Genomic DNA, 27,788 nt, shown 5'->3' on the forward strand with positions numbered 1-27,788 from the left:
ATAATAATATTAATGCACTTTTTACTCATTACTACTAGAAAATAGGAATGTACTCATATTAGACAGTTTACAGTACATCTTTCAAAGGTTCATGATATTAATATTTAATATAGCACAACAAAATATAACAATTTTGATTATTTTACTCTCCTCATGTTTTCAGATACTTCTTGAATTTTCTTTTCTATCTTTTTAATTTCAAGTAACTTTTCTTTAGCTGTCTTTCTAAAACTGTTTGACTGGATAATCAAGTTCACATTTTCAGTTTTTTCTGCCTGCTCAGCAAGTTCATCGGCAGATTTTTGGAGACTGTCTATTGTTTGTTGTAGTCGAATCTTCTTTGTTTTATGAACTTCTAACTCCTCACTTAACTGAAGACTACGTTTCTTTTCCAGCGCATTAGATTTTTTCTTGCGTTCCTCTTCCAAGTATGACATGTACTTCTGACGAGCTGCTGCAACAGAAGCCCGCAACTCTCTTGTTAGAGGAACATTTGTAACACCGCCACATTTTCTGACCTCTTCAATGGTTAATCTCTTTGCTGCATACGAATCTTCCTTTAGATTTTCCACTTCTATATGGCGATTAACAGAAAACCCTCGCTCTACAGCTGCTTGGCCATGTGAAAAAATTAAAAGCATTTTTATAACTGGCCACAGTTTCACAAACTTTTTCTCACCACCAAGGTAATTGCGAAAGAAAACATCAATTCGAGACACATCAGGGGAAAAGTCACTAAATGCTGTTTTGTTTTCATGAGCATATCGGAGCAATTCTTGATACTCCAACAGGATTTCATCACACATTTTTTCCTGAAGTTGTTTAGCCTTTACAATAATTGACAAAATCTGCTTCATCTTCTTGTAGCAGCTGTGGCTATCGGTTAGCATAAATCTTGGATCAAGACACGAAAGGCTTCGAACGAAGGCATACTTGATTGGGGATTTTACCACTAGGTTTTCAAGCATCAAGAAAATGATATTCTGTGTTTCATGTCTGAGTTCTAGTACCTCTTTTTCTGAAACTTCCCTTTTGTGAACAAGTTCTTTGACTAGTCTATCAGCAATGAACCCCAAGTTAACTTTGCATGAACTTAAAAGACACTTTCTGTCTTTAAAGTCAAAGAGTGAAACCTGGTATGGTGAAGATAATTTCGAAATGTACTCATTCCTCATAATATTGAAACTCTGCAAGCAACTAACAATCATATTTCTTAGATCTTCAGCTAAGAAAGGCAAGAGTGGTTTGTCACTTTGATACTTCGTAAGAAAAGGTTGTAACAGTTTGACGACCGAAAGGAAAATGTTCAACTTTGCTGGCATCAAAACATCCTGACATGCCTCCTTAACAATAAGGTAAGACTTACATTTAATTTTTGTAAGATGTCCCTTGTCAACTTCTCCGACATATTTCTTCAAGTCGTCCCAAATTTCGAGTGCTCTTTCGGCTGCTGGAACATTTTCCAACCAACGATGTTTGCAAAACTTAGAGGGGAGTTTTTTGTTTACAGAAAGATTCAAATAATCTTCCCTGCGAGCTGGAGAATCTTTAAAAAGCCAGTATATGCTCACCAAAAAACTGTCAATATCCCAAGATGTAGATCTACTGCCATGTTTGAAGCAATTATTCAAAGTGTGAAGAGTGCAACTGCCTACATCTATTAAGGTGCAACCAAAATCCTTTTTTAATTCAGCTTGCAGAATATTAAATAGCTTCCAGTTCACAGCTGGACCATCCATTGACAAGTTAAGCAGTTTTGAGTGATTCAACTTTTCTGTTGCTTCTTGCAAAGTTGATAGGGTTACTTCTGCGCTGGAATGTCCCATAAATACAGATGTGAAAAACCTTGTAACTACCTCATCGCTGTTTGGGTCCCACAATCTGATGTGTATGTCCATTTGCTTCTTTTGATTAGAAAGATTTAAGCTCTCATCAAACAACAGGCAATAGTGTTCCACTTCATTGGCAGTCTTGAAGATAGCAGCCTTGAAGTGTGGTGCAAGTCCAAAGCATATCATATATGCACATTTTGTGGCACTACATGAAAACTGTTTCGCAATACTGCTATCAGGAAACATATTCTTGAATAGTTCTGGAAGTCCTTCGCACGAATTAAGTGAGTAATGACTGGTTGCACATTTCAAAGCCCATCTTATTTCAGCATTCATAACATCTGTTCCACTGAAATGTGAAGATACTGAAGGACTGGAACTGCTACTACAACTACTAACACTTGTAACATGACAGCTGTCTACAACTGAAGCAGAAGCTGGCCTAATTTTATTCTCTTCAGCTTTGACATTTACTGTGCTGGAGTTTTCAACACCAAAGAACTGTGTCAATCCAAGTGATTTTGTTGCAGCATCAGTGAAAGCAGCATGTTTTTTACCTGAAAGAGATGGAACAGGATATGTATAATTATGATTTACTATCACAAAACAATGTGTCCTAAGAAAACTAAGCCAACCACTCAGGCACTTCCTCTGTATAACATAATTTTTCTTAAAATGTGCATTCCATTAAAAAGTAGGGTTATGTAGAGAATTTGCAAGTAATTTACCAAAAATACGTGGGTAAACATTGATGAAAGCACAAATTAAAATCTGAGGACATGTTTCAACTTACTTTGGTTTTAGTTTTGTGTTATTTGCATCTCACATTTTGTCCCATTGAAGAGGAACAAAATCAATTCTTAGCTATTCACGACCTAAAAACCTAGAATGTTCTACCTAGATTGTTCTTAACTACTCATTTTTGAATTATTTTGGTAAATTACTTTCAAAATGTTGTGTGCGATACAAATACTGTAATATTTTTTTACTTATTATGTGGCCTACAGCTTTACGCCAACGTCCAAAAAGTCAAATCTGCCACATTCAATGTTCAAATTACGTACACCAAAGCCTTACCCGGGAATTGAACCCAGAACCCTTGCATCCTAAGCCGGCATGCATCCGACTACATTATACACTCGTGAGTATCTGAGATGATTGGCAAGGAATACACAGATAACAGAAAAAGGCGGTTAAAAGCAGCAATGTCACAAAAAATGACTAAAATGTTAGTAACCCAAATATCTTAAACACTATAACATCCAAGAGCGTCGCCGGTAGATGGCCTGGGGGGGGGGGGGGGGGGGGCGAGTTGATGTATAGAGCCATGCTTCAACAGTAGACTATAGCAGTGCAGACTGAATACTTGGAATGGAATAAGTAAAATAATTTAATTCCTCTAGAGGAAGGCAGCTGCCCCTCCCTACCCCCCTTGACGATGTCCTTGATAACATCGAGCCCTTAAATTAACACCCTAATTTCTTTCAATAATACATAGCGCTAGTCAAAACTGTGTTAGTTACATACCTACTTATTTTGCATAAGGGAGAATTTTTATAAAAATAACTCGTTTTACGAACAGGTAAGTGCGCTTGCTGGCTACTATGTTAATCAACACACTACTCCCGTTAAAATTAATTTACAGTACTAATAAATACGTATATAAATACATTAGAAGTACAGTTAAATATACCAAAAAAAACATTTTAAAATATGTTAAACATTTACGGATTAATCAAACTTATATTAAATTTAAATTTCATGAACAATATTAAGCTAAATACGGTAATATATTGTCATACTTTTTTTTCATGTATGCATTACCAACATTTCTGAGTTACAAAATAATAAAGTTATTGATACCGAAGATATATTTCAGTTCTAATGAGAATTTAAAAAACAAAAAATTACTTAACATTTTCTATTATTATAAATATTATTTAATCTGTTAAATTAATTCCAGACTGTTGTTTATTAAATGTGTGTTTTCCATCCCAGCGCATCTTAGTATCAAAGTATAAACTATCCCGGAAGCTTCTAGATTTTCTCTCTAGAGCTGCTGATAGGCAGCGCAGAATGGCTGAATACAAACATTTACTGAACATTTGGGCATTTTCGGAAATTATAGAATGAAGGAAGCTGATAGCAACTGAGGAAAGAGAAAATTATTGTTGGTGGATTCATCATATTAAGTTGCATTACTAATTCATTACATTATATTAAATGCTACAAAGTTCCGTTGCCATTGTGCGCGCACGGAAAAAAAAAAAAGTTATTTTTGTTTTAACGGTTTGTGAAAGTGAAATATGGCATGGTTAATCCGCAACACAGATAATCGGAGTAGACTAAACACCAACTTTATGCCAATTTACCGATTTTCAATAAAAAAAAATTACAAATGCAGCAATTCAGTACATAATTTGTAACAAACCAGAAAATTCATAATGGATCAAATAAAAATATGACTTACCTTTAATATGACATTTCAAAGCAGCTTCACCCATGCTACTTATGTCAAATTTTTTTGAACAAAACGAACATCTTGCTTTATTTTTTTCAGGCACTTTCACTAACCATAATGAATAAATATCGTTTGCGAGCCACGCATCACTAAAAACACACTTCCCTCCCGGCATTTTTACGAGAACGAAGTCAACAAACTGCAAATTCCAACATGGCTGCAGCAACGGACAATCATAGAGTAATGCTCTACAATCTGGACACAAAGCAAATGAAAGTGATCGTCATTTGTCAGAACAAAAACACTGATGACACCATAACTGCCGATAAAAATAGTGCATAGAAGATATCTTATCGTATGCCGTCGAAAAACGAGGCATTATTCAATGTAAAAATGACAACTATTTGAACATACCATAAATAAGTTATCGTAGAATTAAATTACGGTGCCACACTAAAAACTTGTCCTAAATAAATATGTACAACGTAATTATAACTTACAGTGTAAACTTTATCAAGCACTTTCAAGCACCTAAAAGTTTTTTCAAGCACTTCTAAGGGCCCTTAATTACTTCAAAATATTTCAAGCACTTTTCAAGGACTTTCAAGGAGCGTGGGAACCCTGTTTTACACTGAAAGAAAGCTACAAATGTGCATTACTGTTTAAAAAAGTCTCATATCACATAGTGTATTTTATTTAGATCTTGTCTTCAAAAAAAGAACTACAGAAATGTGGAAGTGAAATGTGAAATGAAAGCCGCTAGTAAACAGGAAATACTGTACTGAAACCGAAACAGACAGTAGTAATTAACTTTGAGAGAACTACAACTTTCGGCAGAGCAGTAATGCGACTAGGCGACCCAGAGCAATAGCTAAAATCCACCCAAAAAATTCTGAACGAGAGCGGCTGGCTTGCTGCTCGACTACATAATGCACAAAACCATATAATGCTGGATTAAAGACCTTTCACAGCACTATCACAGAAAAAAACTACATAAAATATAAAATTAGTACCAGAAACTACAACAATATTGCTGAAATAAAAATATTCTGAAAAAGCTCAAAATAAAGGCTTCACATATCTGACATGTGTTTTTTAAAAAAGTTCCGTTTTGAAATTTGGCCCCTGCAGCGCTGCAGTCGGCAATCCGCGCATGTGTGCTGTGTACCTACATCTGTTGGCAAGCCACAGATGCCATTACGGAAACATTTGACCATGTTTATTTTTGTTTGTGAGTATTGAGAATCCCGCTGACTGTAAAATATGTGTTGTAATTTGTTTTCGTAATGTTAAAGGCATCTCCAGATCAGTGAAGTGTATGGAGAAAACATTATGTCCAATGGAATGGTATGGAAAATGGGTTAGAGCTTTAAAAGATTGCCACCCAAATGTTCATGATGAATAGTTCAGTCGATAAATCACCTGGCAGACTTCTTTAAGGTTGGGATTCAAAAGCTGATTGTATGATACGATAAGTGCCTTAATATTGGTGAAATTATGAAGAAAAGGAATAAATAACAGGTTTTCATGTAAAAATAAAATTGTTAAGAAAAGTCGTTAGTTGTTATTTTTTTTAATTTCAAAAGGTACTCAAATGCACAAACCACCGCCGACCGGAGTCACTCACCTCAACCAGCTGCGCTAGGTTCTCGAAGAACTCCTCGTCGTCGATGGTGAGGCGGTTGTCCTTGTACTTGACTCGGTATTGCTCGTGCACACACTGCGTCATGCACGTCAGCTCAAATGCTCCCAGCACACCGCCGACCGGAGTCACTCACCTCAACCAGCTGCGCCAGGTTCTCGAAGAACTCCTCGTCGTCGATGGTGAGGCGGTTGTCCTTGTACTTGACCCGGTAGTGCTCGACCTTGCCTTGGAAGCACACGCACAGCGTGTAGTCGCCGGGGAAGTTGGTGGACTCTCGCACCAGGAACAGGCCGTCCTCCTTGGGGCTGAGCAGCTGCTCCGCTTGGTCCCGCGAGATCTTTCCGTGGAACCACCTGCGCAGCACAGGCAGCAAGGCTCTCTCACTGGACCCTTCCATACACGCATGACTCATGGGCTTAACACCTCGTAGACATTTAGGTCATCAAAGGCAATAAGGGGTGATAAGATGATAATGGATCTGTGCCAGAATAAAAGGGTGTGGGAAACAGGCGAACACCAAGAAAACTATCCGCTAGTTTGACCCAATAGATAAGGCTTGAGCGGTAATAAACTTATCTTCATGTTGGGTATAGAGTTAAACCTCGTCCATCCGGACTGACTGGAACCAAAGGCAATACGGACAAACGAAAATCCGGATAATCCGGGTAATATGAGTAATAAAAAAATCCTCAAATAAGCAACTTACAATTTATTAAAATATAAAAACTAAGTTTTGTAACAAAAACAGAAAGTTTACATGCCCTATATTGTTTAAAAGATTTAAAAAAAACTTATCACATCATTTATTGTTTCAAACATTTATGGTGTTTAATGAAGCAAGGAGATACAAATGTTTTATCATTAGTATTTCAGCTGGTGCACTTTTTTAAAATAAACAAAAATAATTTTATTATCAAACTTTTACCATCTATGCAGCAGCCATAAATTGAATCCAACCAAAAAGTGAATATTTGGGCACTTAAAGTTCCGTTCTTGCTAACTTAGTTAAAAAAATTTTATGTTAACATAAAACAGAATGTTTACTGATCTGATCCAGATTATCCGGAGATCCCGATCAATGAGATTTTACTGTACACTTTTTTGCATAATACTTTATATGTCATACGTCATCTTTTTCAAAATGTAATAAGTTCAAACAAAAGTTGTATTTATTACTGTCCTAAACTTTGAAGTGTTTATTAAATTTTAGAGGTTGTGTATCATTGCAGAGATTATGAGTTTTCCAAAATGGCAATGTGCAAAAAAAAATCAGAATCATACGTTTATGAGTTGGTACAATAATCTTGAATTAAATCATAGGAGTTTTAATTTCTAAATAATATGCAATCATAATTTTAGTATCATGATTTAGAACATTTTTGGCAATGTTTATATTTTTTATAATTCTCAGAAATATCATATATATATTTAACTAGCTGCCCGACCCGGCTTCGCACGGCTATACTAATGGAAAAAAATTAAGCCACATCTCCCATTTACAGTAATGGTAAATTTAAAAAAATTCCGTGAAAATTTATTACAATGCTGTATAATGTACCGGAGAGAAAATGAATAGCATCCATGGTTTCCCGACTCGTGCACGCAACGTACAACTGATGTACCCGTACTTCGCTACGGCAGTCTACAGGCAGATCACTCTTGCGCCGCTCATTATACATGCCCCTCCTTGTGGGTACGCCACTGCCGCGCGATGCCCGTTGCCATGGAGACGCAGAATGCATGAACAATGCAAAATCCTGTTCTCATGCAGACAAAGTACCCACTGTTGCCTGGTTTTAACCACCCATGGGATCTAATTTTCGGAAAATGTCATCCTGCGTAACATAAGGAACATTACTGTGAAGTTTCAAGTCTGTAAAATATATATACTTGAAAAAAGGGCAATAAAAAAAATTAAACACAGAGGAAAAAAAACAATAGTTTAGGTTTGCGATTTAAAGTGATAAAAAGTATTTACATACTAATTGAACTCTTATGAGGGTACTGATTGCTTCGTTGTTAATATCACACGGGTGTTTTTTACTTGTATGGGAAAATTAAGAATGATAAGGCATCTAGTGCGTGGCAACAATGTTAATAGGCAATAGGAAATAAACTTCTAGCGACTGCGGCATTGTCAACACACACTTCGTACGTGTACTGCATGTTGTATCTAACCCCCTCCAACGCATTTGATTCTAAATTGGACTTTTAGTAAGGATCCCTAATGTTATTGATAATATAATATAGCCTATAGCCTTCCTCGATAAATGTACTATCCAACACTGAAAGAATTTTTCAAATGGGACCAGTGGTTCCTGAGATTAGTGCGTTCAAACAAACATACAAACAAACAAACAAACAAACAAACAAACAAACAAACTCACCAGCTTTATAATATTAGTATAGATTGTAACACATATCCCCTCGAAAGAGGAGGTAATTTAATTACGTATCTGATTAATAAATTATTATTAATTTCAAGCTCAAGGTAAATGCAAATGCATACTATGTTCCTTTAATGTATTTTAAAAGTGTATATTTAAATTATTTTATTGGTATCTTTAATTTAATTACTGTTCCTTGAAACTTAGTTCTCATGTTGACTAAGAAGTTTTACTTGTGGAAGAAAACCAGTTTCTTGGTTGGTCACTGACTATTGTAAAATTTTTAGGGTGTGGAAGGGGGGGGGGGGGAGTACTGTAATTGTACAGTAATTTTGTAGCAGCGACCCCACAGTTTTCACCACAGATGTTGACAACCTTGGTAGGCAAGCAATTTACCACTGAACAACCATGACCCACTACCCAGAATAATGCTATAACAGGATATTCTTTGGTAATCTTTATATTTAAAAATAAACTTACGTACTCAGTTTACATACGCAAAACAATGTTGAAACGTAACTTATTCTTGTCTTCTAGTTTGAGGCCAATTTTGTGAAAATGACAAAAAGGTACCAAAGTTCGGCATGTAGTGTTGCGACCTTGTTTATCTATTGCCTTCGGAGATGATTGCAACAAGACATCCAAAAACATTGGAAACATTGTAATTTTCACGATTATGACCTAAATCGAACAACAGTTTGTGTCACTGACCACAGAAAACTACAACCTAAATTTAATGTTGAAATAGCATATTAAATTAATATGGTAATTGATTCCGTATCACGTATCCAATTTTATCCTTTGATCATGATGACATGATTCTGAATATATACACCGATCCTGTGGTACATGATGCTTAGTGTTTTCATTCATTATATCGGAAGATTTTGGATATAGCAAAAACTGTGATGCAACAAAGAATAATGATTGTATTATCATATCAAATAAAAATCAGAAAATGATTTTTTTTTACTTCCTAACATTGTTTGTATTGTAATATTTTTGTTATGTCCAGGATCTTTCAACACACTAAATTAAAACAGTAAGCATCATGTACCACAAGATCAATCACACAGGATCATGCCATCAGGATCATTGGATGAACTTGGATACGTGGAACAGATTAATCACCAATTAAAACTTCTCTGCAATGTGTTACAACTAAGAACTACAAAATACTGTAGCTATTTAGATAACACAATTTGTTAAGTAATCACCTTAAAGTATATTGTAACATATAGCATAAACCACAAGTAGAATTCATCAAAAAGATAAAACTGTAGAATGACCTATAACCTGTTAATTTTAGTTAAATTAGTAGTTCTATTATTTTAAACATCAAAATTTATAACTGCAACTTCAACACCATACTCTGGTTTATCCCTTTGTTTTATAGTGATATTTCTATGATACCACTTTGAGAAAATGTTACTATTTGCAATGCTTCAGTGGTAGTGCCGAAATACCTCGCGTGAGTAAGCCTTGTGCTGCTATCTGGCGATCCTAACAAGAACAAGCAACATTGGCTGCTTTAATTTTTCCTTCCGCTAAATATTACACATAGATTCTAATTTATTTTTAATAAATTTGTGTGTGCCTCAAAGGGTTATAAATACATGGCACAAAAATTGTTGACTATGTGTACTTTGCTACTGGATTTGACAACTGGCCACAGGTGCTGCAGCGACACTCACGGCATCGCGTTGAGCTTGACCTCCGCCCTCTTCTGGGCGAACGTCGGCGACAACTGCTTGTTGTTGTCCATGATGGTTGTGGTGTTGTTGGCGGCGGTGGTGGTGGTGGTGGGGGTGGTTGTTGTGTTAACGTTGTGGATGTGCTGCTTGCTGGGCAGGATCCAGCTCCCGCCTCCAGTGTACGGCCCCACCAGGGGCACTGGCTGGAGCCTCTGGACACGTTCATCATGGATCACGCTCCTAGCACATGGCTGACATGGATTCTGCCAGGGGCGTAGGAACCGGGGGGGACAGGGGGGGACGTGTCCCCCTGAACTTTTTGGGTGGAGGGGACTGTCCCCCCCCCCCCCCCCAAACTTTCTAGACCGTGATATTTTCATTTTATAATATTATTCTGCCCAACTTTATTTGTAATTTCTTCACTCATCAAATTTTATCTTAAGGAAACAATAATAATTTTAACATCGATGTATCCAATGGTTAGATACAAAAACTGCTCAAAAAGCGCTATTTTGCTCTTTTAAAATCAAAATTTTCCGGTGGAGGACCCCCGGACCCCCCCGTCTTAGTAAGAGGGAAATGGGTTTACATGACATCAAAATCATTATTTGTCCTCCCCAACTTTATGAACACAGCTACGCCAATGGATTCTGCTAACTGTCCAAGTGATTATATTAAGTATTTATTTGATGTGGGCTCACGGATGGCAACGTGCTGAATTCTTGGTGGTCTTTGAATTTATATAATTAATGAATTAAGATCTTACATCTTGTTGACAACCAGGACGGATGGGAAGTGAAACTGTGAGACAGAGAGACAAGAACCCCACGAAAACCCATCCACTTGTATAAATTCAGGGTGTGACCCCACCAGATGCCCACATCACCAAAGTCCTAATAAGCTCTTGTAATCGTGGATTCTATAGAGGTATTTGAGAAGCCCTCAATAGAAATGAATTTTATGTTTATTATTTTACTTCTTACCTCTATGACTTTGTCTTAGTCCTGTTATGAATTATATTTACCAGTATTGTATCTCTATGGTCAGGTCAATTTGGTTTTACTCTTTAAGTATTTTCATGTTTTATCTAAGTAATAATTTTATGAAATGTCTTTGCAAACATTTGTTAAACGGCGACGAATAGGAAATGAGCTTACACCTTTTAATATTGTTTTTGGGTCATTACTGAGGAAAGAGTATATGTGATTGGACGCTCGACTGCGCATATATTTTATTTAAAGAATTTAGTATTTCCAGTGTGATTTCGGAGAGTGTTCAATAGAGAAAGCTTTGACTGTTTGAAACAAATTGGAACTGGAGTTTCTGTTCTACTATCATGGGAGAAGGATTAGAGAGAAAGAGCTCCGTGATTTAGTCATAAATGAATGTAAGAATATCACGTAAAACATTGGTACGACGACTGAATAGCTAGAATCTACGTGAAATTGATGATTTTATAATAAATACCGGAACTACACAATGAAGAAGAGGTAGTTACCGATGTTCGAAGCTCTACTAAAGAATCTACGACGACGATAAGTTTTGACTAACAGCATAAATATAACTGGATCAACGACGAATTAAGAAGAAAAGAAGAAAAGGACTATCAATCTTCGATATGGAAGGAGTTCGACAGCGGTAGACGGCATCGTAGACGGTGTACCGGAGGACATCATCCTTCTAGACGACTCCAGGTGACCGACGCCAGTCCTGCTGGAGTACCAGCAGCACGAGAGGAGGTGCATCGAGACGGAGACCCAACCAGCGACATCGGAGTAGAGTGAGATCTAACCAGCAACATCGGAGGAGAGACAGGGGTTCGGAGAGGTTTTCCACAGCCTCTTGGTATTGTAACGACGCGACGAGGTTTGTTTGCCCCATCCCCGAATTAACAAGAACAGCGAGAAGTTACCTGTCCTATTTTAATGGCAAGATATCTTAAACTATGATGTTTACGATCAAGACCTAATTTGAAACTCGCAAAAACAACTTAATACTACTTAACTACGTAAAGACTTGTAGCTTGTACATACTGGACCTGGTTAACTGACATTGATCAGTAATATGTACGATATCAAAGTTAAAATCTGTTAAAGTCATTAATTGTCTTGAATGTTTAAAGAATAGCCCCAGGTCCAGAAGTCTTGAGACAGTTTGATCTACCGAAAGAGACTGAGCTAGTAAAAACAAAGAAAAGACTAATTTGCCAGTTAAAATGTGTTTCAATAATATTTAAAATATTGACTGATAACCAAACTATTATTCAGTGATACAATTACGTAAAACGTAATTAGTTCTGAAAGACATTTAAGTATAACGGATATTGAAATTTTGTTTAATGAAAAACCTATTTAAACATGAATAATTGTCTCAAAGGTATTTGTATGTTGCTTGCTAATCATTGACTCTGTCACTTTTCATGTTACAGTTGGATATGTTGCAAAAGAGTATTGTCACCCATACAACCATGATTTTGACCCTAGTAAAAAGTTAAATTTTCATTATATTTTATTTTTCTGATTGATAACCATACTTACATATCATGTGTATGTTAAACCAGATAGACAGAAATATTTAGCTTGGATTGTCTTGAAAGAATAATTAGTTTTTATTACACTGAGATCAGCAGTCATAGAGAAGTTAATGCTTTTAAACCCACTACTTATATTTGTTGATTTTAAGGTCAGAATACTTACACCAAAGAGAAGGAGACATACTGCTAAGGAATTATACGACATTTTATTGTTTGGTATTCACACTGAGTCAAACTACACCAGTACATACAACTTGAGAATAATTTATTTTCACTATCAACATAACAAGACATATTTTAGTTAATATTCTGTAGAGGTTAGTAGTTGTGCTACATACACAATCACAGCACTAGTACTTTATAGAGTTTTCACGGCGCCCAACTAGACCACATTTTACATTATAGATATTGGCATTTTAGGAAATATACTCCATAGAGTAATTCTGAAAATACTTATAGAATTTTTGATCACCCAACGGTGTCACACCCTTTTGAAATTTTGGTCGCTCATCCTTGGAGCTGTCTGAAAAATAACAGAAGAAAAGGGAAAATTCTGAAAACACTTCAGAATTTTTGGCGCACAACGTGTAAGCCAACGTTAGGGACTATTTTATGATTTTTTTTTGAACAACTCAAGACACTTTGAAAAATACAGACAATAATTTTATTTTGTCAAGATGACAGACACAGGTAGGAAGTCATATTTTTTGAGAGGTAGCAATGACACTTCTGACTCTAGTCCTGAACGAGAACCTAGAGAAGTAGTACCAGAACAGCACATCGAGACTACTGGTATGGAGTCACAGCAGGAAATGGAGTTGGGTCATTCGCCGCCGACACCAACTGTTACCCTAGATGCACTGTTCCAGTTCATGAATAAGGAGAAATTAGAACGGGAGCGTAAAGAACAGGAGGAGAAACTAGAACGGGAACGGGAGAAACAAGAACGGGAGCGTAAAGAACAGGAGGAGAAACTAGAACGGGAACGGGAGAAACAAGAACGGGAGCGTATAGAACAGGAGGAGAAGTTAGAAAGGGAACAAAAGGAGCGAGAAAACGCCGAAAGACTAGACAATTTAGTGCAAGTCTTAAATAACACTTTAGGCAGGATTGCAGATGAAACAGCAGAAATCAGGCATGACTTAACGGAAACACAGCACGAGATGCAACAGAAGTTTTCCAGTGTACACACTCGTATTGAAGGTGTAGAAATATTCAGTAAACGCACTGACGATAAAGTAGTACACTTAAGCGAGCGTCTAACAGAAAGGTTAGATATGGTAGAGGCGAAAATAGGTGAAATAGAAAGAGAATCCAGACACATCGCAACATTCTCGCCCCAACTAACGACTCACCACACTAGCGAATGTAATACCGACAAGGAAGACACGCCGGTAAACAAATCGATAACGATAGAAGCCGAGCGAAATCCCGCGAATATTAGTACTGCAATTATGTCAGCAGATCCGGTACTTACACTACACCACCCTTCTAAGAAATGGTTGGATGACGTTCCAACATATTCAGGGAAAAGTAATGAAAACCCTCGAAGATTCTTAAATCAGTTTGGAGAATATTGCCACACATTTAAGTTAACAGACGCAGAAAAATTGAAATGCGTTAGCCACTGCTTGAAAAACACGGCATATTATTGGTGGGAGTTGGCGAAAGATTCGGTACACGCATACGAATCGTTTCAGAAAGCTTTCATATCCCAATTTTGGAATACTCGTATCCAAAGCAATTTGCGAATACAGTTGCATTCTGAAAAATTCGAAAATCGTAAATTTCAAAATTTAGAAGCGCATATCAGCGATATGTACGAGAGAACTCGTTATCTTGATTGCCGTATGGAAGACGAAGAGTTTATTGCCATGATAATTTCGCAATTACCACTCAATTATCAATTACAACTTAGTGGACGGCAATACAGTAATATTGTAGATTTCAAGGAACAACTGTTAACGTATGAACGACTCGTTAAGCTCGATAAAACGGTAACGCACAAAGAAACTAACGAGCGCAAGAACACGAACCAACAGACACCGTTATACAATAACTGGCGCAATCGAAATGAAGGGCAGAACAGCGGACACAAACAACCTCAAATTCACACACTGAACGTTGAAAACTGCGGAAGTAATTGGTATCACAATAGATATCGAGGTCAGCGATATGGTAACGGATTTTATAAACCACAGTACTATCGTCGTAGAAACGAGAAACGACTAGACAGACGCGAAAATGAATCACAGTGGGAGAATAAACGTCAGGAGGGGACAGTTAATTTCAGAGAGAATTCAGGCGAAAATCGAACAACGAAAGAACGATCGGCAAATTACAATAATCATTCCGGAGGTCAGTACAGCATAAATGCACAAACGTTTGTACCGTCTGAAAAAGGGAACAGCTTTAGCACCACCATTCACGACGCGCGACAAGGAGAAAGAAATTCATATTCTATAGCGCCAAGTCACGAGCAAAGCAACACGGAATGGCCGCGCATGCAATCTAGCAGAAGCTCAGATACAAACCAAGGAGGTAATAACACATTTTTGATTTCACCGAATGCAAATAATGGATTTGCTAATTTGTCACAAGAGCAAATTAGAGGATTTAAGGACAGTGCGGTAAACTAATTAGGGATGGCGAAAACCCGCTCCGCACGTCAGTCCCTAATTGTAAGTTAGACGGGGCTAGTATAAAATTGGATCCCGACGCAAATGACAAGAATAATTGTCGAAGCATACACACCATTATGTTCAAAGAAAACGAGCGTGAATTTTTACTCAGCGAGCCCACAGCAACCGAAGTTCAAGCGAAACAAGCACTATGTCCGGAGATATCGTTAACTTTAAACGGAGTTAAAGTGCCTGTACTATTAGACAGCGGCGCAGAGATATCCTGCATCAGCGAAGACTGCGTAGCCATGATAGAGAGCACCGGAATATCATTACCGAGAATGCCAGTACCGAGTTTAAAGATTCTAGGGGTTACATCAAGGGCTAGTCCCATCATTAATCGTCAGACCTTATTGGAAGTAAAAGGTTTAGGTAGCACCAAGTACATATAGGTATTAATCGTAAAAGGATTGGCCAAACCAGTAATTTTCGGGGTAGACTTTCTAACTAGCCATAAAATAATTTTGAATTTTGCAGGTTGGATGGTAACTGCTATGGATGACACAGAAAATACGAAAACTACTGAAAATTGGGAAGTTTCGGAAAAATGCATTGCAATCATTTATAAGGAAACTGAAGAGTTGGTCGCAGCCAAGTTGACATCCACGGCGGATCTTCGGAGAAAATACCAGAAAGATTCCAGCAAGATGAGTTTTAATTGTGGAGATTTAGTACTCAAGAGAACGAATCCAGTAAGCCAATTTTGGAAGTACGTTACTAAGAAGCTATTTCTACTCTTCGATGGACCATATATGATCACGAAGATTATTAGAAGTAACTGTTACGAACTGTCTGACATTAAAACGAAACAAGTAATAGGACACTATAATATAACGCAGTTGAGGAAATATTACACTCCTGTAGAATAGTATACACTGTTACACATATGTCCGTTTGAAGACATATATCGGTGACAATACTCTATGTTTGCAAGTAAGTATGTAAATAAGGTCAATAATATGAAATGTAAATTTTCTGCAAATAATTAGAATATAGATGAGATGTTTGTATGATGAGAAATGGTCCTAAGACCTATATCAGAGTATAGTTCGTTAGTCACATTTCTGAAGGGGACTATTCTATAGAGGTATTTGAGAAGCCCTCAATAGAAATGAATTTTATGTTTATTATTTTACTTCTTACCTCTATGACTTTGTCTTAGTCCTGTTATGAATTATATTTACCAGTATTGTATCTCTATGGTCAGGTCAATTTGGTTTTACTCTTTAAGTATTTTCATGTTTTATCTAAGTAATAATTTTATGAAATGTCTTTGCAAACATTTGTTAAACGGCGACGAATAGGAAATGAGCTTACACCTTTTAATATTGTTTTTGGGTCATTACTGAGGAAAGAGTATATGTGATTGGACGCTCGACTGCGCATATATTTTATTTAAAGAATTTAGTATTTCCAGTGTGATTTCGGAGAGTGTTCAATAGAGAAAGCTTTGACTGTTTGAAACAAATTGGAACTGGAGTTTCTGTTCTACTATCATGGGAGAAGGATTAGAGAGAAAGAGCTCCGTGATTTAGTCATAAATGAATGTAAGAATATCACGTAAAACATTGGTACGACGACTGAATAGCTAGAATCTACGTGAAATTGATGATTTTATAATAAATACCGGAACTACACAATGAAGAAGAGGTAGTTACCGATGTTCGAAGCTCTACTAAAGAATCTACGACGACGATAAGTTTTGACTAACAGCATAAATATAACTGGATCAACGACGAATTAAGAAGAAAAGAAGAAAAGGACTATCAATCTTCGATATGGAAGGAGTTCGACAGCGGTAGACGGCATCGTAGACGGTGTACCGGAGGACATCATCCTTCTAGACGACTCCAGGTGACCGACGCCAGTCCTGCTGGAGTACCAGCAGCACGAGAGGAGGTGCATCGAGACGGAGACTCAACCAGCGACATCGGAGGAGAGTGAGATCTAACCAGCAACATCGGAGGAGAGACAGGGGTTCGGAGAGGTTTTCCACAGCCTCTTGGTATTGTAACGACGCGACGAGGTTTGTTTGCCCCATCCCCGAATTAACAAGAACAGCGAGAAGTTACCTGTCCTATTTTAATGGCAAGATATCTTAAACTATGATGTTTACGATCAAGACCTAATTTGAAACTCGCAAAAACAACTTAATACTACTTAACTACGTAAAGACTTGTAGCTTGTACATACTGGACCTGGTTAACTGACATTGATCAGTAATATGTACGATATCAAAGTTAAAATCTGTTAAAGTCATTAATTGTCTTGAATGTTTAAAGAATAGCCCCAGGTCCAGAAGTCTTGAGACAGTTTGATCTACCGAAAGAGACTGAGCTAGTAAAAACAAAGAAAAGACTAATTTGCCAGTTAAAATGTGTTTCAATAATATTTAAAATATTGACTGATAACCAAACTATTATTCAGTGATACAATTACGTAAAACGTAATTAGTTCTGAAAGACATTTAAGTATAACGGATATTGAAATTTTGTTTAATGAAAAACCTATTTAAACATGAATAATTGTCTCAAAGGTATTTGTATGTTGCTTGCTAATCATTGACTCTGTCACTTTTCATGTTACAGTTGGATATGTTGCAAAAGAGTATTGTCACCCATACAACCATGATTTTGACCCTAGTAAAAAGTTAAATTTTCATTATATTTTATTTTTCTGATTGATAACCATACTTACATATCATGTGTATGTTAAACCAGATAGACAGAAATATTTAGCTTGGATTGTCTTGAAAGAATAATTAGTTTTTATTACACTGAGATCAGCAGTCATAGAGAAGTTAATGCTTTTAAACCCACTACTTATATTTGTTGATTTTAAGGTCAGAATACTTACACCAAAGAGAAGGAGACATACTGCTAAGGAATTATACGACATTTTATTGTTTGGTATTCACACTGAGTCAAACTACACCAGTACATACAACTTGAGAATAATTTATTTTCACTATCAACATAACAAGACATATTTTAGTTAATATTCTGTAGAGGTTAGTAGTTGTGCTACATACACAATCACAGCACTAGTACTTTATAGAGTTTTCACGGCGCCCAACTAGACCACATTTTACATTATAGATATTGGCATTTTAGGAAATATACTCCATAGAGTAATTCTGAAAATACTTATAGAATTTTTGATCACCCAACGGTGTCACACCCTTTTGAAATTTTGGTCGCTCATCCTTGGAGCTGTCTGAAAAATAACAGAAGAAAAGGGAAAATTCTGAAAACACTTCAGTACTTATTATTAACAGGCATTCCACACATATATTTTATAAAGTTGTCACTAAACATGTACCATTTTCATTTGCGTGTGACAAGTGTAGTGGTTAGTATTTGGCGACATAACATAATTTAATCAATGTACTGCTGCATCAATTAGTTTCTGATTATATTTAATCTGTATTTTTTTTTATTTCAAATCAGTGAGGAACGAACTAGCCCCAAATAATTTCTAGGAGAATTATTGGTAAACTTGTGTGTTGCCTGGTCGGTCTGATCACAAGAGGTGCCACAATAAAGTGGCAAGGCAAAGAAACAAGTAATAACTAGCAACGTAATGTATCTAAAATGACATTGGCACTACCTGCGTGAGAGTTGAATTGTGCAGGTTCTGGCTCATCACTGCTGATCTCCATACACTTCATGCAAGTTGGGGGGGTGAAGCTCTACAGGCAACCCTGCGTCATCTGCAACAGGGATGCACGGACAACAGTGAATATCTACATCTCTTTCATGCTCACCCACTCACACACACTTACTGCTTTTTTTTAAACATAATATCACAGTTTACATTACTAACCAATTAAACTTGCATCCAAACAGGAATTTTAAGAAATCAACTCGCAGAAACAAACCTTACTGCGTTACTGTTTAATTGCAATTATTTGCCCCAGCACTGCTATGCACGCTATATAGGTGGAATAAAAACATATGAAAACCATATGGAGATATTTCTCACATACAAGCCTCTAGAAATTTTCTGAAGTTAAGAGACCGAATCACAATAGGTGTTAAGTCAGGCCCTAGCTTGTTTATAAAAATGCTCACTGACAAATGAAGAAACACAGGATCAAATGTACTTAAGCTTTAATATCATGCCTCTTCTTTGAATACATCATGAAACACTAATTATAGTCCACACAGCAATTCTGCATTCATATACAATACAACAAACATGTGTGCAAATGTGTTAGTATTCAAATGACAACTCAAATTTATCAGTAGCAGCGTCAAAGTTTTACGAAATTCCCAGAGTATCTTAAACAAATGAAAGAGTAATTTATTTTGCAAAAAAAATTTTTAGCTGAGAGGTTTATAAATATTATTCTGCTAACTTGGTAACTTCCATATTGATCAGAAACACAGTCATGTGATTATGGTAAGAATTGATGTAAACTAAATGATAGCAAAATTATTTCATAGATTACTAGCAAAATTACCTCATTAAATATTAAGTAGCTTGGCTTCTGGGTTGTAGGTAACTGCTCCCTGATGATGGTGACTACTATGTTGACCAAAACATCTGTGAATTATTTGCCAAGGACGCGGCTACAACCCAGAAGCTAAGCTACTTCAGACAATGGCCGTGAAAGTCTGCGAACATTATTAATGAAATATTACTTGATGCTACCTGAACTTGTGGTGGGCATAGTCTACGTACTTCACATGCAACTCAAATAAGATTGTTCATATGGTTCTGCATTTTAAGTCTAAATCTAACCATTTTGGACAAACTACACCCTAACATCAGTGAAATTGTTTTGAACCACAGGTAAGATGGTACTTGTGGCTCTACAACAGCACTAACAAGCTGAGTCAGCACAGACAGACCTCACAGAGGTAACAATGGCAGGATGTATCTCTACGCCTCAGCGATAATTCTTCCTTCAGTTGCCTTGGGTGTGGCAGTGGCGGCAGCATGTTGACTACAACACAAGTCAACCAGTCGAGTGCGTTTCCGCTTTTAAGTACTTCTAAAAGCAAGAGCTGGTGACTGGTTCAAAGTGCTTGGATGTAGCAATGGGTGGGGACATTATACTAAAGAAGAGATGAGCCAACATTCTTTAAGCAAGTTTAGCACGTACTTACTTTAAAGCCATGGCATGTGACTTATTTGTCAGCCATTAGGAACATAAAAACTATGAGGCTTAGCAAAAAAGTTTGTACTTATACAAATCACCTAATCAAGGGCCATAAAGCCTCTACAGATGAGCCAAAACATTTTTGGTAATTTATTATCATTTTTAAAAACAAGTAAAACTTACAATTAAACAAAATTTTACACACAAACTGTAGAAAAAAATTGTTAAAATTTATTAAAATGTTAAGATGCAATATAAAAATAACAATGTGTAAAAAAGTGGTATAAAAATAATATGTAGTGAGCAAATTATTTCAGAAATTTATCATTACGATCTGTGAATAAAAAAAAAGGATAGGGAAATGCTGACCTAACAGCTACAAATTTAATCTACGCTGTCATCTTTTCCTTATTTGTCATTAGTTGGACATTCTGATTTTAATATTTTTATGGCAAATGAAAATTATGCATTCAGGTTTGGTGTTTCAATATTTCATTAACTTCTCTGGTCTTACTCATTTGTGTGTTGTGTCCCTGGTCATCACCTTTGATATCAAGTATTCCTTACAAACTTATCTTCATTATTTATAAAACCAGTATGATACAGCCATGTTTAGTAAGAAGCACACAATTACAATTATAATATCCCTTTGATGAAATGGTTTTGTGCAGTTTAAAATATTTATATTTCTGTGAATATTTTCGGTGTATGTATACTTAGAAGTATATTAATAGGTAACAAATAAAAAAGCACTGTTAATGAAATACTAGTTGTTATTTTTTATTTTAGATGTCCAATATCACAATTCCTTGAGATTTTGTTTTTTAAAGGATAAAAGGAAGTTATCAGTAGTTTAGTAGTTGCATAGATTTTTTATAAATGATTTAGTTTTTCAGGATGCATGAGAAAAATTTTTAATGTCTATAAATTAAAATTTTTTTGAGGTAAAGTATAACTAATGCCTGCATCAAAAAGTGTTTTACAAACCAGAAAAGCCAAAGTAACTGATTTTTTTCTTTGCATCACTCTGAAAACTTAACACTCTCTTCATTTTTGCTCCAATATGATTGAGCCATTAAAATAACACTAGTCTTGACACTGCTCACGAGCTCAATCTTCATTTAGGTTATTCAATGCAAGAACTGGACTTAAAAAGAGTCAAACCTTGAAGAATCAAATTCATTTCCCACACAATTATCTCTTTGAAAAACATTATTTCATTAGTTATTGTTAATTAAGATGGTACCGTCTAGTCAATTACCAGTACGGACCCTCTGTTGGTGAGCAATATGTCTTATGCTTTTATTCATATTTAGATCGGGAATCTGCAAGCGTGGGAAATTCCTTTCTTAACCGGATATCATCTTGTATGTGCCCCAACAGCAAATAATGGAGACCAATCTATTCTAGCATCACGATTATTATCCACTCACACTGAAAGGAAAAAAGTTATTTACATACGCAATACAAAATGTACAATTGAAATGGGGGAGTGGCTATATTCTCCACAGTAAAGGGTGTGAACAACAAACGTGTAAAAGTTCAAAATCCTGTCTGGCAACGCCCAATGCGATGGGAAAAAAAAAAAAAAAGGATGAGTGGCCACCACAGAGGTGAAATTTCACACCTAGAGGTAAGAGAAATTTGTAGGGTATACAAATACTTGGAACACACGTAGTCATACATCTTTACTCACTAGTTTAGATGTTCTTCAGAAATATCGAAGAATGAAATAATAGATTTAAGAGAATACTTTTTGTAGTTTCCTGCGGAACAAAAAATGCAGCACTGTAGCATCTTCAAAAACACTTGCCTGAGAGAGGAGTGGGGCGCTCAATATTCCCCTCCCCCTCTTTCATCGAGAGCCCACTCCTAAGCTTTGCACATTCCTTTACGCTCTGTAAGAGTCTAAAGCTGGTTAGCTGGGTAAATAATTGAAATAATAACAGTAACAGTCGGTCGTGTGCCCAAGATTTGACCGCCAAGTTTTCAACCTACTGATTCACAATAGCGCATAGGACGGTCGTGTGCATGGGAGAGAGGCCGTTCACATATGAGGTAAATGAATATATTTTATTTTTGCTACGGACGCAACAGCCAATAAGAGTGGTGTAGGATAAAATTTTGGCAGGACTCGAGAACTGTTTATAATTATCAATAATAAAAATTGTTGAGATATTACAATGTTCAGATGCTTTAAAAATGAATTTCTAACAAAAAAAAATCACTAGCAATTGATATAAATAAATAAATTAAAATGTTTCGGGTTCAGAATGGTACAGTAAAAATTTTACAGAATCAAAATTAATTTATATGTTGAACAACTGTGTCCACGAAAATTGCTGGTCAGATGACGTGGGCTAATCATTTGGTAAAATTCATACAGTTTATTTTCTAACACCACCAGCAGAAGATGTCGGATACATGGCGAAATTTTTATTGGCAGTTAATTAAGATTTCAATTGTTAACTTATTTCGCACAGATGGTGTGCTTGGCCAGCTATGCACTCGATTTTTTTTTAAAAAATTGTGCATCTTTGCATCCTGCTCTACCCCGCCCGGCTGATAGGGAAAAAAAAAAAAAAAAAAAACCTCTGTTGTATCTGCTGTCCGAGCAGACGGGCCGCAGCAGGGTCTGGGAAGGGGGGGGAGGGGGTCCGGCAGGAGCTCCGACAATGGCAGGATGCGAACCCGGGCCGCGCCCCCGGCTCGACGCTTCCTGCTCTCGCGGGCGTGCCCCCCCCCCCCCCCCCCCCCGCGGAATAATGGAAGCAATGGCCTCTCCAATTTCTGTGTCTCAACCCTGGCAAATCATGAAGTTAGCGGCGGAACGTAGAAACATTATTTTACAAAGCCCCCCCCAAAGGAAAGAGGAAAAAAAAAAATCGTATGGCGTCATGTCAGGTGAACGTGGAGACCGGCGAAAAAAAAAAAAGAGCTCTTGTCGTCTCAGACCATTACGACCGATCCAACGGTCAGGGACTTCTGACGTTCAACCACTCTCGCAGGTGCAAAGAGATTCCAATGGGAAGGACTGAATTTGCAGAAAACAAAAGGCTTTACGCTCAGGAGTCGCCGTTTTTTTTGCGAAGGTGGCACTGCATGCGAGAAAACAACAAAGCAGTGCTCGCGTTAACGTTAAGCAAAGAGTTAACTAGAACTGTTTGAGTTACTCTTTAATTGGGACCTTGAACCAACACTCTACAACGCTTACAGTCGATACCATTTAAAATTATAACTGAAACATTTTCTTATGGACATACTGTTACAGACCAGATTTAAGACATTTAAGGAACACGCTAGTATAAAAATTACCACTAAACTTTGCTTACGAACAATTTTTAGTGTCGCCCTATTTTTTCCAGTTTTGAATAGACCTGAATTTTTTCCCCTGTTTTCGGGAATACTGTATTGGAATTCTCAAAAGAAAAACTTGCTCTGTTATGGAAATCTCCATCCACTCACGTAAAGCAGTGCACAACAGCTAGTTAACGTTAAGTAATGGAAGTGTGTAAAATGGGTTCTGGTCCACCTCGATCCATACATCAAGAAGCGGGCCTGGCGGCGACACGGAAACTGCGTCAGGCCACTTTCCTCCCGTAAGCGCGAAAACTCGTGCGGCGGCCTACACAGGTCAGCGCCAGGAAGCTAGACTTTCTCCCGTCTGGCCAGTGACGTCACACGCGGCACGCGCAAGGTGGTGTGGGGAGGGGGTGAGCCGCCATTCATTAAGGGGTCGCGTGGTGCCAACTGCTGCTGGTCGGGAGCAAGTTGCACAAGCCCGGCTGGTTCGCCGCGCCAGTTTCCAACACACGGCCTCAGCCTCAACCTAGGGTCAGGGCGGGCGCAACTGGACAGGAGGAATTTGGCCACCAAAACAATGGTGCCAACATCAAAAATTTAGTTTTAAATATTTAAATATATATATATATCACAAAAAGTATTTTTACAGACATTACTAGTTCATTATTTATGGAATGGTTTATAAACGGAGCGGCGTATCTAGTATAATAGCAAACTAAGTAATACTTTGAAAACTCTTTTTTTTTTAATTATCTTGGTAGCAATTATATAAGCATGGCTGCCACGTGCACGTGTAAGGCGTGTGCTCGTTTGTAATTTTTTTTTCAATTGATACTGAAGTTATGAAATTCATCACACATACTTTGCGGCTACGCAAAGTTTTGGAGTTTTGAAACTAAATACAAAGAACTTTAACATAGTGTTTTGGTTGTTTCTGATTGGAAAATAAGGTAATCTGAAACATTTATGAATATTCCCAGCAACGTACCACTAAAAAAATAAAATGATCAAGTTAGGGCAACATTTTCTTTCAAAACGTTAACGACTTTCAGACTGTAAAGGTTGCCGAAAAATACCGCACAATTCACTTGTTCCAAGGAAAATAAGGATGTCCGTTGTAGCATGGAGTTGAGACTCTTTATCTTACTTGCTTTGTGCTTCGGGTCTGCGACAGCGATGTTCCCAAACACACTTCTAGCGCGCCGCTCATCTTATTCTTTCTTCTACTCCTTCCACTCCTTCCTCCTCCTGATAAGCGCGACGCTCGCTGGTGCTTCTAGCGCGGTTTCGCCTCTGAACTGGCGTGCAGTCTTCTCGTCGTGCATGGGAGCAACTGTGAGATCCGAGCGGTGACCATAACATTATAAAGGTATAGTGCAAGTCCCTTGAATGCTCTCAAGAATCTCTACCGGATGTTTCATGCCTAAATATTGTTCTAAAAACACACGTTTTTAGTTATTTCCACTCTCCTAAAAACACACTTTAAAAACTAAATACGGAAACGTTACTACCCATCTGCCCTCAGCGCATTCTTGAATGGTTTTCGTAAACGGCGTGTTTTCTCCTGAAGCTCCGCACAGTGTATGTGCAGAGTTAAAACCAACATAGCATCTCTCGGTCCTATCCTCCGCCTACCCGGGCGCACACACGGTGCGCAGAGCTTCAGGTAAAACAACGCGTTTTCAAAACTGCTCAAGATACCTGAGTGGGGTCTGCTTACGAAAGGCATTTAAGAGTTCGCTGAGGGCCGAAAAGTACTTCTGATTTCGAATTAAGATTTTAAACTGTATATTTAGGAAAGCTAAAATGGCTAAAACGCATGTTTTCATAGTAATTTTTAGGCGTAAAACAACCAGTAAAGATTCTTGAAAGCACTTAAGGGACTTGCACTATACCTTTAACTTCATTTCTCGGCCATATAACGTTACGGTCACCGCTCAAATTTCACAGTTTTCCCGTGAAGACGAGAAGACTGCGCGTCAGTTCAGGGCCTTGCGCTTAGAGGCGATACCGCGCAAGAAATACCATCGAGCGTCGCCCTTATCATCCCGCCTCAGTAACACACATACACCCCTGACGAGGCGGGCCCTTTAAATGAATCAGGCATTTCAACTAAAGAACTGTAAACTCTCTTTTAATTTCTTCCTTGATATCCCCATCCATCGGAATTTTCGGCAATCAGTAGTGGCTATTTTTTTTTCTTCACGTGACACTACTTCCGGGGGTATTCTACTATTTCATCGTTCACATTCCAGACAGTAAGTGCTCTGCTGATGCTTTAATTTTGGATTATCTATCTTTGCTACAACTAACTCTGACAATAAGATACCCATTTCCGAAGCCTTGATTCTTCTACTGCTGCCAATGCTATTACGACCGATGACTGCTCCGTACATACCCGTCAGTATTGACATGGTTTTCTTGAATTCAAACATGGTTACACTCAGGGTTGAAAATAAAAGTTTTTTTTAAATCAAACATGTATTTTTTTAATCAGCATTTTTATTACGTTAGTTATTTTAGTTCTCAGCATGTTCAAACGAAAGCCTCACAGCATCCCGCTTTTTGCCACTCAAGTTGAACCAGGAAAGTTATAACAGAGAACTGAAGTCCAGCAAATCTGCACATCTGATTGGAACGTAACCACAAAAATTGTATTTCCCCACAGGAAGAGTATTCTCCACAGAACGAGTGTTTCACACAGAATAGGGATTTGCAGTACAGTCGGGAATTGACCACAGGAATTTTTTAAATAATACATTTATCTTATATCCCCTTTTTTTACACTGTCTACAATTCACTAATTAATTGAATTTTACGGAAGTGTTTAACTGGGTATAATTTACAAATTATTCGGAAAATTTAAATGATAAGATAATATTGGTATATAATTTTTTGTTCTTGTAAATAACCATAAACATTAATGAGCTAAATTTTGTTGCTATTAGAGAGGAATCAGGCCGCTCATTAAAAAAATATATTCTATTTAAAAATACATTATTATAAAAAACATTTTTTTTTAACCACTTGGTTTAAATTATTTTGGTTTAAACAAGCCAACCCTGGCCACAACCCTTATATTTTATCCACTATATGAACGAACGAAGGCTGGATAGTTCGCATGTAAAAATGACGGCGGACCGCAGACTCGGGTGGTAATCTGTAGAAATACGTGAAACCCATTTAGAGTTCGATAGCTCGACTCCTCCCACTGAAGCTACCTTTGTCCGAAAACCCCTCAGGCGAGTTTCCAACACCGCGCCATGCCATGGGTCACCAGGCCCAGGACCTGGTCGTCGAGTTGAAGGACATCACACCAGTCGGGCACCAGCGTCACACAAACTGCGCGGACGTAAATAAATAAATAATAATAAAAAAAAACCTCACGTTAAGTTAGAAAGGTCACAAGTCACTTGGAGTTTTTTTTTGAGCTTCAAGGAGTGGTCTCACACACCTGTGGTTTTTTCTCTTCATTTTTCTGGTCATAAAAATTAGTTGAGGGCTATTTCTGTAAATTAAACACCGTACCTCTCTTGCATAATATTGTTCGGTCACAAATATTTACAACAGATTTTTAATAAGCGACGTAACTGCTGCAAAATGTCGCGCGAGTGATTAAGTACAAAACATTTGCGCACCTTTTTAACAACCATTAAATAAAAAAGTCTGTTGAAAATATCTGTGACATAACAACAAATGCAAGAGAGGCGCATTGTAAACAGAAATAAGCTGGGCTCATCCGTCCGTCCGTCGATCACGTGACATTCAGCCAATCAGATGGCCCGAAAAATTCCACCCGTCCGTCAAAACCTTGCCAAGCTTTAACTTTCGACGAAAGGATGGATGAAATTATAACCTCAAAAATGTCTGAAAAGAATTATCTTTATATTAAAAGTTTTTTTTTTTTTTTTTTTTAGTTTATTTGTTAAGCTGCTTCCGTATTGCGTTCTTAACTTGCCTAGGCACACGTTCTGAGTTGGATGTGAACAATAATTGTCTGAGACACAAAAGTAATTAATAATGCAAGGTAACCCAAAAATATATTTAAATACATATTTTAGAGTTTGTTTAAACACGTATAAATGCTTAGCGTACATGGCCATCAAACTGGTAAAACTTCACTAGAGAAATTTCCTCGAGAATGT

The 27,788-nt window shown here is 37.3% G+C and overlaps 2 protein-coding genes across 8 annotated transcripts in view; both read right to left on the reverse strand.

Annotated features, from left to right (window-relative positions):
* The window catches only part of LOC134534921 (uncharacterized), a 6,891-nt gene extending 981 nt beyond the window's left edge, over window positions 1-5,910 (reverse strand). Inside the window, exons 1-2 of the mRNA XM_063373625.1 lie at window positions 4,303-5,910; window positions 1-2,389 (exon numbers count right to left, since the gene is read on the reverse strand). The exon at window positions 1-2,389 is cut by the window's left edge and continues 981 nt beyond it. Coding sequence (XP_063229695.1) covers window positions 138-2,389; window positions 4,303-4,468 — 2,418 coding nt within the window. The 5' untranslated portion in view covers window positions 4,469-5,910 and the 3' untranslated portion in view covers window positions 1-137. The remainder of the gene's footprint in view (window positions 2,390-4,302) is intronic.
* The window catches only part of LOC134534922 (tyrosine-protein kinase CSK), a 98,075-nt gene that overhangs the window by 22,584 nt on the left and 47,703 nt on the right, over window positions 1-27,788 (reverse strand). For all 7 annotated transcript variants that reach the window (XM_063373628.1, XM_063373626.1, XM_063373627.1 and 4 more), the window contains 3 exons: window positions 18,843-18,945; window positions 10,020-10,231; window positions 6,072-6,291 (listed from right to left, as the gene is read on the reverse strand). In XM_063373628.1, coding sequence (XP_063229698.1) covers window positions 6,072-6,291; window positions 10,020-10,231; window positions 18,843-18,878 — 468 coding nt within the window. In that variant the 5' untranslated portion in view covers window positions 18,879-18,945. The remainder of the gene's footprint in view (window positions 1-6,071; window positions 6,292-10,019; window positions 10,232-18,842; window positions 18,946-27,788) is intronic.

Source organism: Bacillus rossius, chromosome 8 (assembly GCF_032445375.1).
Source record: "Bacillus rossius redtenbacheri isolate Brsri chromosome 8, Brsri_v3, whole genome shotgun sequence".
In the NCBI taxonomy this organism is placed as follows: domain Eukaryota; kingdom Metazoa; phylum Arthropoda; class Insecta; order Phasmatodea; family Bacillidae; genus Bacillus; species Bacillus rossius.